Source organism: Gobio gobio (assembly GCF_949357685.1).
Source record: "Gobio gobio genome assembly, chromosome: 20".
NCBI classification, from domain to species: Eukaryota; Metazoa; Chordata; class Actinopteri; order Cypriniformes; family Gobionidae; genus Gobio; species Gobio gobio.
The window spans coordinates 32,135,341-32,150,436 of NC_137113.1; the positions used below are offsets into that span (position 1 = coordinate 32,135,341).

Here is a 15,096-nt window from a genome sequence, read left to right on the forward strand (position 1 = left end):
ACCACGGTTTTCGGTTCGGTTCGGTTCTGATGGCTAGTCGCAACAGATTTTTGCTATTCTATTCTTAGCCGTACAGCAAGAGCTTGAGGAAAAAATACAATTTTTTTTATTGCAATACTCTTTCTTTATTTTACTTAAAAGACTTGAAAAACCTTACTTAAACTTAAAACTTTACTTTTAAAAAACCTTGTACACATTCCTAGTGTACTGTATAATATAAAATAAATATATATTTATAAAGATTTACACTGGCAGCTCAGAGCTGTACAGCAGCATTTAAGTATGAAATTGAATTAATAAATGTAAAAATAAAACACTACATAGACTTCCCTAAAAATATACATTGATTCTTATTAAAGCTACTGTATTAGTTTTTCAGTCAAGAGCCGTGAGTGATTTTGTCTTTGTCTTTAGTTATTTTATTAACCACTAAAGGAATAGTTCACTCAAAAATGAAAATTCTGTCATTGATTACTCGCGCTCAAGTTGTTTTAAACCTGAATAAAGTCCTTTCTTCTGTTGGACATAACATATATTTTGAAGAATATTGGAAACCAAACAGTTGCTGGTCCCCATTGTAGGAAATAATAATATGAATGTCAATCGCTACTTTCAGCTGTCTGTGTTCAACAGAAGAAATTAATACAGGTTTGGGACAACATTAGAGTGAGTAAATAATGACATCATTTTAGAGTGAACTGTCCCTTTAAGGACAAGCGGCAGCGTGTTCACTATAGGCTGCCCTGCTGTCAATTTAAGACTTTCACGCATGTAATATACAGACACAAGCCGATTTTACTTTCACTTTAGACATAACCGACTGTGTTAACCTTGTGTGTATTTGACAGTATTAGCGCAGTAAGATTTAGTCCAGTAATCACTTGTTTGACAGGCTTTTAGTGCGCGCGCTCAGGAAAGCGCATGGTGCCCTACGCGCAAGGCTTTAAAACGCATGCAAATAATGAATTTTCATTCAAAAATAAAACAACTCAAATCAAGGGCATAGTAAGTAACCTTCTCCAGCAAGCAAGCCGCTCTCTCTCCGTAGTGTACAGTCGCGGGAGTTCTTGTCTCGCAAAGGTATGCCGCCTAGGTAAACTGCATAGGCGTAATTTACGGGTGGGACATGTCCCCACCACTTTTTGCCAGGCTCGATATTGTCCCCACCACTTTTTAAAAGTAATTGAAAAATAGATTACGGAAGGTGTGTATTAAAGCAAAAGCACGATCTACAAATCGTAATACATTCATTTAACAAATTTTTCCGACGGTCAGAAGCTTTTTTTTCCATTACAGATTTTTGCAAAACTTTTGCCATATTTAATAGTCGATAAAAAAATATTGCGAAATGACAGCGTTTCCATTAACTGATGTTATGCGACTAAAACATTTTTTTTCCTCACGTGATAAGCCATTCCAAAAATTATGCCGCGTATGTTTTTAGGTTTATGTATATCCCAGCCACCGCACGCCATTATTTTTACTGGAAGGAGACGCGCATGTTATTCAAGCACTGATGGCAAGGAAAGCCCCTTACTTGAGCGGCACATACGAGGTGTTTCTCTCTCTTATCTGCTTCAAGGTCTTGATAAATTGTGGCATTTTATATTCTATTGTTTTTTTTTATGAGTTTAATAAAGAACTCGTCTTCTTTCCAAACATACCGCGCCATCTGTAAAGAATGATCAACTTTTACGCCAGGTTATTGTGACGCATTGCTGCCAGCTGCCACATAGGCTACAGAGATGAGCAAAATGTTTGAAATTGCATGGTGGTAACTCAAAGTTTTACCACTTCGTTACGGGTAACAGGTGCCATGGACCGCTCATGTTAGCATCAGTGGCATAACCGGTGCACAAATATCATAACTCTATAATAGGCCTACAGTAATATATTGTATGCTATATTGTAATAGCTACATATATTCTAGAAATGTATTAAAAAGAAAGACGCTTTCAGCCTTACTCAAAGGTCGCAGAAACAGGCCGGTGGGTTCGTTACGCACGTCAATCCAGTTCTTATTTTGGTTCTTATGTATTAAATATACAGGCCATTCATTTATGAAACCTTGATCAAAATTAAAATACAATTTATAGAAAACGAAATTCACTTTAAAGAAATGATTTCTGCAAAACAACACTCAATAGAAATCATGTCTGACCCCACTCCATGCCGACGAAAGCACCCGCGAATTCTTTAATATTTTTCATTGTTGCAGTTTTTTTTACCACTTTGTTATTTTGGCTCGGAATTTCGTTTGCTGGAAATATGAACTGAATTTATAAATTACATTTGAAATGAAAAACTTTTTGTTTAATAAACAAAATCATTTTTTTAAGCGTTTGGAGTGGAGTAGGCTACATGCAAAACGTAGCCTATTTAGATTCACATTTATGTTTAAATATTAGCCTATTATATTATTGTTTTAATTTTTATATGTTGATGATGAAAAGTGAATTGTATTTTAATTTTTATCAAGGTTTCATAAACTAATTGCCTGTAGCCTATATTTAATACATCGGAAGCAAAATAAGAACGCCGGGAATGCATTGAACCCACTGTTTCCGCGGCAGTTGAGTAAGGCTGAAAGCGTCTTTCTTTTTAATACATTTCTAGAATGTCTTAATTACAGTAGGACTTATAGATAGTTATGATATTTGTGGCTGCACCGGGGTCCGTCATTACAAGGTTAAAGTTACGCCACATGAGCGGTCCATGGCCACCTGCTCTGATAAATAAATTAATCAATAAATTAGGCTACAACAATTTTGTGCTATGGGCATTGCCACCGATACAGGCAGCGGATGAGATATTTTACGCTGAGCTTTTCAGACAAGTGTGACAAAGGCATGGGCTAAATAAATTCTCCAATATGGATACAGACATATATATACACACATCACTATACAACACATGTCCTTATTAGGAAAAAAAATATGTCGTTTTAACAACATACAATCTCGTTATTACGAGAAAATGATGTCGTTTTTATGACATAAGATCTCGTTATTACTACATAGGCTAATTGAGTGAAAAAATAATATGTATGTGGCAGAAATGCGTCTCTGTATTAAATAAACACATAGCAAAACGAGTTGTGCGGTGTCCCGGTGTCCCCACCACTTTTCAAAGCAAAGTTACGCCACTGGTAAACTGTATCTTGGATCAAGTGTTTGAGAACCAACTGTCGGCATTCATGGCAGTAGACATCTGTCTGCTGTTCGTCCGACACCGAAGTATCTCCATATAATGGAGCCAGTTGTTTTTAAGACGAGTTCTGTAGCCTCCGAGCTGGTTGCAGACGCGGCCATGACAACACGCGAGGGGAGGGGGAACAAAAGCAAGGAGGCGGGGGGCGAGCGAGCGGGGGCGAGCACAGCACAGAGAAGGCAAACAAGCAAAGTGGCGGAATCAGAATTAAATATAAACAATATATCGATATATACGATATGTCAAAATCCATATCGTGTTTAAAAAATATCTCGATATATTTTAAATATCGAGATATCGCCCACCCTTACTAGTGACCCTTAAATCTTTCCCCGCCAAATACAGAATTTTCCATTATTTGTGAGAAAACGCTTCCTTGACAAACATAGAATTTTCCAGGTTTGTGGAAGATGCATATGTAAAATAACGTGATCATTGACATTAAACATCTTATAAATCAAAACTATTTAATGTTACTGAATGAAATGTCGACCCAGGACGAGCTATAGGACAGTGCAAGCATTATGGGTGTTGATGGACGCGATCTACTCGTTCTGAATTTTGATCTGGATGTAGTCTTTGACAAAAACGTGATTTTCTCAGCTTTTTGTTCAAAATGTTGTTGTTGTTTTTTATGAAACGTACCCATATTTAATTGTTAATAAAAAAGAATGCATAGCCTAGAATAAAAAGGTTTTTTGTTGTTGTTGAAAAGCAGAGGGTCTGCTCTTTCTTTTGATATGCTCAGATATTCATACAACAAAATATTCTATGGGCCAAATTTTTATTGGAAAATGGTCAAAAACCCTGGAGGTAGCTGGTAACTTTAAAAAAGAAAAAGAAAAACTCTGGCGGGGAGAGAGTTAAGACATTGATTAGCTTGTTCAGTTGTGTTTGATTAGGGTTGAAGCAAAACTCCGCAGGACTGTGGCTCTCCAGGACTGACATTAGACACTTGTTGTATCATGATTCATGTAACACATGCTGCTACAATATATTCACAACAAGAATTCACAGCACATCCTTAGTTCCTAAAAAGTGCAGATTTACATTTATCCATTTTAGCTTGTTTCTTGAATGTGGTTACATTACTGCCCAGTATGCCATTGACTCTGACCACAGCATGAGTCCCGAAGTGTAGACCTAAAATACAAATTTACACGGGGAAGTCCGTGACATAATATGATTGGATTTGAATAATTCAGAGCATGTAACTATAATTCTGAGACTCCAATACAAAAGCGCATTTCTTGGTTTTTCTTCGCTCTCAAACACCAGGTAAAAACGATTTTCATATTCATTCAGTTTAGTGTGATTTGAGAACTGCGTGGGAATATTGTGAATATCATAAATATTGTAAAATGTAAATAAAGATTTATAATTAAAGAATTATTATTTTAGTTTTCTTTCAAAATATACATTTGTGTTGTGTGTATGCAAACCACATACACATACAGTATTCCTTTTTAATTTCAAGCACTTTAAAGGGTTAGTTCACCCAAAAATGAAAATTCTGTCATTAATTACTTGCCCTCATGTCGTTCGACACCCGTAAGACCTCCGTTCATCTTCGGAACAGAAATTAAGATATTTTAGTTGAAATCTGATGTCTCTGAAAGTCCTCCATTGGCTCAATGGTACTCTACACTGTCAAGACCCTTAAAAGGTACTAAAGACGTCGTTACAAATTCCATCTCACTACAGTGGTTCTAAAATAACTTTATGAATCGGCGACAATAGTTTTTGTGCGCAAAAAAAACATAAATAACGTCTTACATAGTGATGACAATTTTAAAACAAAGCATCATGAAGCTTCGAAGCGTTATGAATCACTGAGCCGAATGATGATTCGGATCGCGTGTCAAACCGCCAAACTGCTGAAATTTGGCGATTCAAACCGCTGAATCGACTCAGTGATTCATAACGCTTCGAAGCTTCATGATGCTTTGTTTTGAAATCGTCATCACTATGTTAGTCGTTATTTAGGGTTTTTTTGCGCTCAAAAACTATTGTCGCCGATTCATAAAGTTATTGTAGAACCACTGTAGTGAGATGGACTTTGTAACGACTTTAGTACCTTTTAAGGGTCTTGACAGTGTAGAGTACCATTGAGCCAATGGAGGACTTTCAGAGACATCAGATTTCAACTAAAATTTCTTAATTTCTGTTCCGAAGATGAACGGAGGTCTGACGGGTGTCGAACGACATAAGGGTAAGTAATTAATGACAGAATTTTCATTTTTGGGTGAACTAACCCTTTAAGGACATTGTGCGAAACCACAAGGTCCTTAAAGTGTCCCTAAATGTATATCAAGAATATTTTAAGCATTTCACTTAGCCACATGAGATTATAATCTACAGTACCATTAGTGAATTCTGCTGGTAAGTGACCCTTTCGGAGCTGCTGCCAGTCATCTCCTCCTTTAGGAACCTCAATGTTACAGGCCAACTCCAGGATGGAAACACCCAAACTAAAAAAAGAGAAAATATAGATCTCTTTATACAAATCACAAAATAACTGATTTGGTTCTTACATAGTTCTCACACTTAAATATAAAACAGTATAACAATTACCAACCTAAAGATGTCTGCAGCAGTCCCATACTCCCCTCTCAATAGCTCAGGGGCCAAATATCTGGGGTCTCCTTCCTGTAAATCATCCTCTCTCTTAATTTCTCTCTTTTCCTCTATCATTTGTTTTTGGACATCTCTAGGAAGCTTGATCAACAAGCCAAAGTCTCCAAGTTTGAGCCGTCCAGACTTTGTAATGAAAATATTTGCTGGTTTGATGTCCATATGAGCAAACCCATGAGCGTGCAAGTGGTCGAGCGCTGAAAGCATGTCACACAGGTATTTCCAGGCACTTGTCTCACCTGGAACAACACAAAACACACACATACTTTGCGTCAGTACCAGATATTTGCAATGCAAAAAAAAAAATCAATGTTTTAATATAGACCAGTCTTTGGTTGCGGTCATTGGTGAGAGAGGTTTTCTTGTGTAGTTTGCTGTATACCAGTATGAAATGTTGTTTCCTCAGCATATAGCAGTAGGCTGGTACAGCAGAGTTCAGTCTGGATGTAGAGGTGACCAGCCTCCTCCCAAGCTGCAATGAAGCCCAGCACGTAGGGGTGTGGTAGTAGTCTCTCATGATTCCAAGCCTCAGTAATGCTTTTTGCTCGTTCAACCTCACCACGGAACCGCTGCACTGAGCGCTTGACGGCGTACTGACAACCGTCCAAAAGACTCACCACCTGACAGAAAAAAATGAATTAATGAATGCATTTATATAGCCCTTTTATAATCAACTGTACCCTCAAAGGGCTTTACAATGGGATCAGGGGTCTCTCCTCAACCACCACCAGTGTGCAGCATCCACACACCAGCTTTAGGTGGAGAAGAGAGTAGAGTGATAGAGCCAATTGAAAGGAAGGGGATTATTAAGAAGCCATGATAGACAAGGGCCAATGAGGGTAATCGGCCAGGACACCGGGGTTAACACCCCTACTGTTTACGAGAAGTGCCATGGGATGTTTTATGATGACAGAGCGTTGGGACCTTGGTTTAACAGCTCATCCAAAGGACGGTCATCTGAAGAACATCCGAAAGAACACAGTATCCCTAGTGTATTCATTGATGATCTTAAAAATAATCTGAATATTTCATATATATCAGTTTCAAAGTACATCTGTTGTGCACCTTTACTTCAACGAATCAAGTCTAGTTAACATTTTGAAAAATAATTGCAGTTACTTAAAAAAAAAAATTAACCAATTTTGTGTAAAAATGCAGAGACATTGGGCAGAAAAAGATAGTGGTTGATATTACTTCTCACTGGAAATAGAAGTATATATCCTGCAGAAGAAGTATGAATGGTAGTATGTCACATAAACCCTAGAAGGCATTTAGCATGTCTCACCTTGAAAACCTCCCCAAAGGAACCTCGTCCAATCAGGCCCAGGTTGGTAAAGCACTGGCTGAAAAAAGACTGCAGCCGAGACGGGTCGTACACAGAGTGAGGAGGGGGCGACTCTATAAGAGAGCGTGACAGGGGCGTCCACGGAGTGGGATGATGGAGGAACACTCGACTGAGCGGGGGGCATCCTTTAGATGGAGGCCGTGGTGGTAAAGAATGAGATAATGGAGACAGGGAGGAAGATGATGAGGAAGAGAAGGGAGGTCTCCGTTTCTTTAGGGAAAAGGACTGCTGGGCATGAGAGAAGTGGGTAGGCAGAGGGAGAGGGGTGCCAACCACTGATGTCTGATAAGAAGACGACATAGAAAATATATAATTCTTCTTATGTAAATGTAGGTTTGGCAAATTTTCTGAAGATATTTCAAATTATGGAATTGTGAATGCTGACTGCTCATCCATATGCTCCACATCAATATGCACTAACCTATAACAGACACGAGATGGAGTGTTAAATATGACTTTTAAATGAAAATATAAATGCAGAAATAAAGAATACAATGCCAAAACAAATATATTTCAACCATCAATGACTAAGTTGACAATGCTATTAGGTACCCTTACACACATTTTGGCAGTAAAATAGTACTTTGATGGTACTGTGTTATACCATAATACTGAATGATTACCATTACCAAAACATGCCAATACCATGGTATTTTTGTTAGAAACAACTGATTTTACAACAAATGTCTTGATGTCTTGTCTTCATGATTACCATAACTTAACTTATATTACACGGAACACCAGCACAGTCGGCTTCCATCACAGAATACCATGAGTTACCAGGGTAAATGTCCAAAAACATAGTATTACCATCGCATTTGTCCAACGTAACAGTTACTGGATAAGATTAGCAAAAATAAAATAGTATTTTGTGGTACAAATTAATGTATAAATTGTGTAAGTGATACCATGAATGACTATTAAGGAGAATATTTCAAATAATCTTTAAACAAAATCTGTGCTACTGTAACGTAACATCGACAGATAAAACAAAAACTGACGTGGCAGTAACTTAGCCGATTACGTGCGCTCAGATAAAAAAATAAACATTCCAAATGAAGCAGTTATGATGATAACGTGAACCATTCAAAAAGTAACGTTAACCATAAAAACAAATGCACTCCTTCAAAGGGCTCTTCTGTCACAAATATTTAGATACATTAAGTTTCAGAAACGGTATATACCTACATTTTGTGTTGCTCTTGGTTCGTATTCAAGTATCAATTTCTTTCAATTACTCAAGTAACGTTATATTATTAGTAATCATATCTCGCGCCTGACGCATTCAAATACTTCAGGAGCGGGCGATGACGTAACACCGTGTTCGTTCTCAGTGCATTGTGGGATAGTGGAGAGTGTTCTTCTCATATAGATATCTTACGGTAGATGTCTTACGGCTGAGTCTCTAACGTCATCACCGGCGGCCATCTTGTCACAGGCAGGGCTCTGTAGGCGTTTCTTGGCTCCTGATGATCTGCATGAACACAAATACTCTTATCTCACTGAAATCTTGACGGATTTACAAATGGTTTGGTTTCTTACAAACGTTATTAACGTGGCTATAATTATGGATGCTTGAACAAATTATGAATAATTTTTCATAATTATGCAGTGTCATAACTACATCTCTGACGTTTATAACAAACAAACAGTTTGAAAATCGGTAGAAAATTGAGCAAGTTATGGTTATTTAAAAAGTGTAAGCACCCATGAAAACAATGTTATGAGTGAGGACATCCAATCATAGAGCGACTTTCACAGGTTTATTAAAATTCAATGGGCTCAGGCAACCGCTGTAACTTTACCTGCGGCTGTCGCTGTTGGACAGTGTTCCTTTATAAAAAACAGTGATTTTTATTCTTTTTAAAGCTACACTGTGTGATATTTTCCCCCATCTAGTGGTGAAAAGGTATATGACCATCCAGTGAATTTTCGTTTCTGTTCCTCTCAATTCCGATTTCGTTTCAGCTCCTACGGTGGCCGGCCGATTTAGTCCAAGATTAACATGGCTTCCAGTTCTACCTCGTCCACATTCGACACGGTGCCTGTGGGATATTCTGTGCGCAGTGGGACTGTTGGAACTTAACTGTCCTAATTATTCGGCTAGAAAGAACTGCAGCTAATCCAGAGTGAACTTTGATGATAGTAATGTTTATTCAGTCATCCAATTGCAATGCATAAACAGGTTTGATTGGATACGTACATAAATGTGGTTTCTGTGAGAGAACAAATAAGGATGGTAAATATACATACACAGTTAAGAACTGTATAACTATACTTATAAGTAACATTTGTATAATGTAACCGTAAACCAGAGCTTATTGTACCATATATAGGCGCTAAATGCAGCTGCATTAAAAGGAGCGGAGCTGCCGCTGCTGCTGCTAACAAGCGGTGTCCGGTTACAAAAGTGTGCGCCGCTTTAACGTTAGCACTGCAATGCGCTCTGTATAACAATTGTTAATATGCCGATCAGACCTGATACATATTTCCATCAACATACATTACAAGCATTTTCTATAAACAAATAAACATTGTTGATAACAAAATAACTGAATGATTATTCAAATAGGTGAGCATTACGCTATTGTATGTTGACACAAAAATACTTCTGCGGTGACATCAACTGAATTACGTGATGACACACTCTGAAACACATCTACAATGACAATAACTATTATTACTTATGGAGTTATTAACGCACAGAAATACCACACAAGGAAAAACAGACTTTTGAGGAATAAACAAGCCAGGAAAACTCCGTATAACTCTGTTACTGGACGCTGCTGAGATGAAAACGCGAAAGGCGGAGCTTGAATTTACGGGTATGTCCCTCTTTGGCTAATGTACTTTCAAGATGGAGGGGCAACATGGCGACCACCGTTAGATCCCATTACCTTATGTATTTTCAATGGCATATTATAAACTTACGAGAATACTTTATTACTTGAAAGAAGTAAATATACATTAATGAGCACATATATTTTTGAAAGAACTAAGTGTTTTTAGCTAAGAATAGACTAAAAAAGTTACACAGTGTAGCTTTAATGTAATTTTATATATAGCCACAGGCATTCACTGAATGACCCATATGGCTCTCAAGCCTATGTTCCCGACCACTGTTGTAAGCAGACAGTTTATGAATTATGAATCACAATTATGAATATGGGATTACAGATACAAACTTATTGTATTTTACAATGAGCATAATAATTACAACAAAAATAAAAAAATATAGAGGAGGCTGTGTCAGAATGAGCAGTCAAGCAAGACACGCACCATAGCAACACGTCATGGCAACGACATTTCAGACTGACAGATATAGGTGAAAAATAAACGGGAATTTTCCAACATTTGAGCGCTTTGTTACTGTTTTATACGCGTTGTTATATTAATTAATTCAAATTCTGTTTTATTGGCCACAATATTATTGATGATGGTTCAGAGGTGCACTTTTGATTAATTTTTAAAAAGGGCAGGGGCTCGAGCCCCCAAAACCCCTCCCCTCTGCGCGTGCCTTTAGGGTTGCACCTTTGATTTGTGAAAAACCGGGACACTCAGATGAAATATGTTTTTGTTTTGTTTGTTGTTGTTTTTTTTTTTGGGGGGGGGGGGGGGGGGGGGTCAACCCATATTTGTAAATATACTATGTAACAGTTGTAGGACTCCCTTTCTTTGTCCTAAACGTTGCAATGGCTAGATTTTTGTGTTTGCTTAATGCAAAACTCGGGTGCTTCTTTGTTTTTACATGATTTTCCAGCGCTATTTTTCCTTCATATTTAACTGAAATTTTGGCAGGACACAAAACACAGGTAGCGGAGAACGGGTCTCCTTGGGGGTGGGCCTTACCCATTTAGAAAAGTTTTCTCTTTTCTATGGGGGTAGATTTGTTGCATTATTCCAAACAAATAGATTGTTATCCACAAATAAATGTAAAGAGATTCACAAAAATGAAATAAATTCACAAATAAATAGAATGAGATCCACAAATATATGCAGGAGTTTCACAAAAATGAATTAGATTCACAAATAAATACAATGACATTTGTGAATAAAAAAAATATCCACACATATGTTTTTATGTCACAAACACAACTCTGCCTTGCATTCATTTGTGAATCTCTTCCTGTGCATTTGTGAATCGCTTCCTCTGCATTTGTGGATTGCTTCTTGCACATTTGTAAATCGCAGCACAGCGCGTGGATTTTGAAACATTTCTAGCGTCTACACTCACACAAATCCACAAATAGGTAGACTCCACCCACCGTCTACTTGAGCCAATCAGATAACGGCCATATTGTGCTGACCAATCGTAGCACATTCTCGCTCCAACCAATCACGTTTTGTCCAGAGCCGTTAGTTACCACTCCCATAGACTAAAAGCGCGTCATGGAGTGACCAATAATAGTTCCAGCATTGAACCCTGAACCCCATTCATTTCAGTGTAGGTTATCTCAAGCACACTCCTGGCAAACTGATGAAATTACTGCATATTCTGAGATTTTATGACATTAGTTGACCTCTCAGGAATTTTGATAGAAGATGTATTTTGTGAAGCACGTTAGAGGTAATGTTTAGTGTTATATAATATATCGTTAGACTTCAGTTAGATAACGTGAGCACCACTGCAACAGCTACTATATCCAGATGCTATCTGTCATTTCAACAGTTTTTAGATTCTCTGAGATATTTCAGTCAAAAGCGTCTGAGAGCTCCATGAACCACGTGACCGCGCGTGCCGCTGGGAGATGAGAGCAGGTCGTTTTTCAACGCCTCTGACTTTACTCATTAGTGCCACACCACTTTTTATTGTTTGAATTTCGTTTTAAAACTTAAAAAAATGTAAACGCTTAGACTTTGTTTCATATCAAAAGCAGGTTTGGCAATTTGAGAGCGAGAGACGCGCGTGAGTGACAGAGAGACGGAGGGAGAGCAGGGAAAGGAAATGCAGCTGAACGTTTTAAATAGCGTTAAAAAAAAGTTAGTCTATGTGTGGGAAACACTGTGATTGGTTATTATTTTCAACAGAAATGCCCGTGATTGACTACAATACTCAACGATGTAATATCATGTTGTACTGTCATGACCCAAATAAAATGACCAGATCACTCAAAAAAAGATTAACGTTGTCTTTTCTTTATCTCTCCCCAGAATAAAATGCTACTGTAAAGCCTAATCGAAGTCAATGCACATATTGTGTTAATATTCGACAGAAATCGCTGCAAATACAGTGAAAATGCTGTCTATCCTGCTAAATCCTATTAAAACAGACTGACAGCGCGGAGATGTTTAGAACTATTGAGAGCTCTGTGGCTCTAGTCAGCACAATATGGCCGTTATCTGATTGGCTCAAGTAGACGGTGGGTGGAGTCTACCTATTTGTGGATTTGTGTGAGTGTAGACGCTAGAAATGTTTCAAAATCAACGCGCTGTGCTGCGATTTACAAATGTGCAAGAAGCAATCCACAAATGCAGAGGAAGCGATTCACAAATGCACAGGAAGAGATTCACAAATTAATGCAAGGCAGAGTTGTGTTTGTGACATAAAAACATATGTGTGGATATTTTTTTTATTCACAAATGTCATTGTATTTATTTGTGAATCTAATTCATTTTTGTGAAACTCCTGCATATATTTGTGGATCTCATTCTATTTATTTGTGAATTTATTTCATTTTTGTGAATCTCTTTACATTTATTTGTGGATAACAATCTATTTGTTTGGAATAATGCAACAAATCTACCCCCATACTTTTCGCCCAGTCTGAGTTGGAGAGCGTTTTTTCTTTGACACTGGCGGTGGCTCATCCGATTTTGTTGTGTTATCCTCCTCGTCCGTCTCTCCCCCCATTTCACAAAACCGAGTTAATAAAGTTTTTAAAAAGCTAGCTAGCAACTGAACACTGTTTTATCCTGCATGTGCGTGGATGGATATGTGCGTGCGACCGACCGTGTCCCGGGAAAGAATACATTTTCCGGGACATACGCTCAAAAAAGAGAACAATCCCTGGAAAACCGGGACGGGTGGCAGCGCTAATTGTGTGTGTGTGTGTGTGTGTGTGTGTGTGTGTGTGTGTGTGTGTGTGTGTGTGTGTGTGTGTGTGTGTGTGTGTGTCCTATCTCAAAATGCGACAAACTCCTACACTACGTTAATAGTGTGATTAAGGTGTGTACATGTCTGTAATGCTCTCCAATAATGCGACTAAAATAGGCATACTCCACATGTCTTAATTCGATTTGCGTTTACTTCGTGTATGACTTTAACCGGATTAAGGTAATTGGAAATCGATGTTTGCATGGTAGTTTCTTATTCAGAGTATGGTCTTAATCAGGTTAATATCGGAGTATTGTTCTCCATGTAAACGTACTCCGTCTGGATCTTTGAATTGTCATGCTCAGAACATAATAACCCTCGAGGACCACTGTCCTGCAGATTTTAGCACCAACCCTGGTCCAGCACACCTGAACAAGCTAATCGAGCTCTTTTGGTTCAGTGAATAGAAAGTCACAAGCAGGTTAGATTGATCAGGTCTTGACATAAACTCTGCAAGATGGTGCACTAAAACGACGGCCAGAGTTGAGAACCCCTGAAAAATTAATAGAGTTTTAATTTGTATAGATTTATGCAATATTTGACTAATCAGTTGTCTTCTCTCTTTTTCTCCTTTGTGATTGTGTGTCAACCACAGCTAAATAAACCCAAAGGCCATTCGGGCAGAGGTCACTGCATCTTTTGCTGTGTAAGTACATTTTTGACTGTCACATTTTTGTCAGACACATTCTAAGTGTTTGCATTTATTTTAATAAAACTTGCATATTCATGCTGCAAGTTAAAGTCATCAATGATTTCTTAATAAAGACATTAAAGGGATAGTTCTTCATATTGTTCCAAACCTGTATTATTTAGGCCTACTTTTTTCTGTGGAATGCAAAATATATTTTTTGAATAATGTTTCGTCTGTCTAGTCCAGTGTTTCCCAACCTTTTTTCAGTCATGGCACCCTTTGAAAATGTTCTCCATTTTGTGGCACCCCCTCGCATACGTTACGCTAGGGGTGTAACGGTACAGATTGCTCACGGTTTGGTTTGTATCACGGTTTTAGGTTCACATTTAAGGTGCGGTTCAGTATTTGCTATGTTCAGGGAAAAAAGGACTACCTGTCAAATAAAAATAAAGAAAATAATAAGAACAAATAATTTAAATACAAGCAGCAGCACAAATAAATACTATTAAGCAAATTTTCTAATAAAATAAACTATGCTTTTCAGGTTTTTCAGGTAGGCCTACGTCTAACATTAGTTTTCAGGTACAGAAATTGATCAAATGTAAAATAACATAGCATATTTGACTGTATAAATTAAAGATTAATCCTATTAAACTTACAAAATCAAGAGCAGTGAGTGATGTCCTTGTTTTTTGTTGTTTGACATTTAACAGACAGCAGTAAAGGCTACTGCCCCTTTAAGACCTAATGCTCGGATATGCGTCGTCTTTCTCGACTGTATAAAGTTTACTTAATATACAGACTGTCTGCTAGAATACTCATCAAGATGGACATGTTGACATACTTTTTGTGTGAGTTTGTCCAATCAAGAGCGAGACTTGAAAGAGAACTCAATATTTGCGCGCTTTCGGATGAGTGCACAGAGACACATTTTCTCACAGTGCGCGTGACTTCTCATCCGCGTCTTCTGGCACTACACCCGGGTGATGACGGCAAAAAATGACTGGTCATATTCGAACATACGGCAGCACTCGCATGCATTGAACAAAGTTTACAAAGAGAGAATTATTATTGGAAAAATGTGAAGAAAAAAAAATTATTTGAAGGACTTTTACACGGCACCCCTGCTCTCGTCAGACGGCATGGCACCCCGGTTGGGAAACACTGGTCTAGTCAATACAA

General features: G+C 37.9%; 1 protein-coding gene across 2 annotated transcripts in view; it reads right to left on the reverse strand.

Moving 5' to 3' along the window:
* pkmyt1 (protein kinase, membrane associated tyrosine/threonine 1) overlaps window positions 1–8,515 on the reverse strand; it is an 87,836-nt gene extending 79,321 nt beyond the window's left edge. For both annotated transcript variants that reach the window (XM_079846271.1, XM_079846270.1), the window contains exons 1-5: window positions 8,378–8,515; window positions 7,130–7,610; window positions 6,227–6,464; window positions 5,789–6,083; window positions 5,575–5,681 (exon numbers count right to left, since the gene is read on the reverse strand). In XM_079846271.1, coding sequence (XP_079702397.1) covers window positions 5,575–5,681; window positions 5,789–6,083; window positions 6,227–6,464; window positions 7,130–7,489 — 1,000 coding nt within the window. In that variant the 5' untranslated portion in view covers window positions 7,490–7,610; window positions 8,378–8,515. The remainder of the gene's footprint in view (window positions 1–5,574; window positions 5,682–5,788; window positions 6,084–6,226; window positions 6,465–7,129; window positions 7,611–8,377) is intronic.
* Window positions 8,516–15,096: the final 6,581 nt, after the last annotated feature.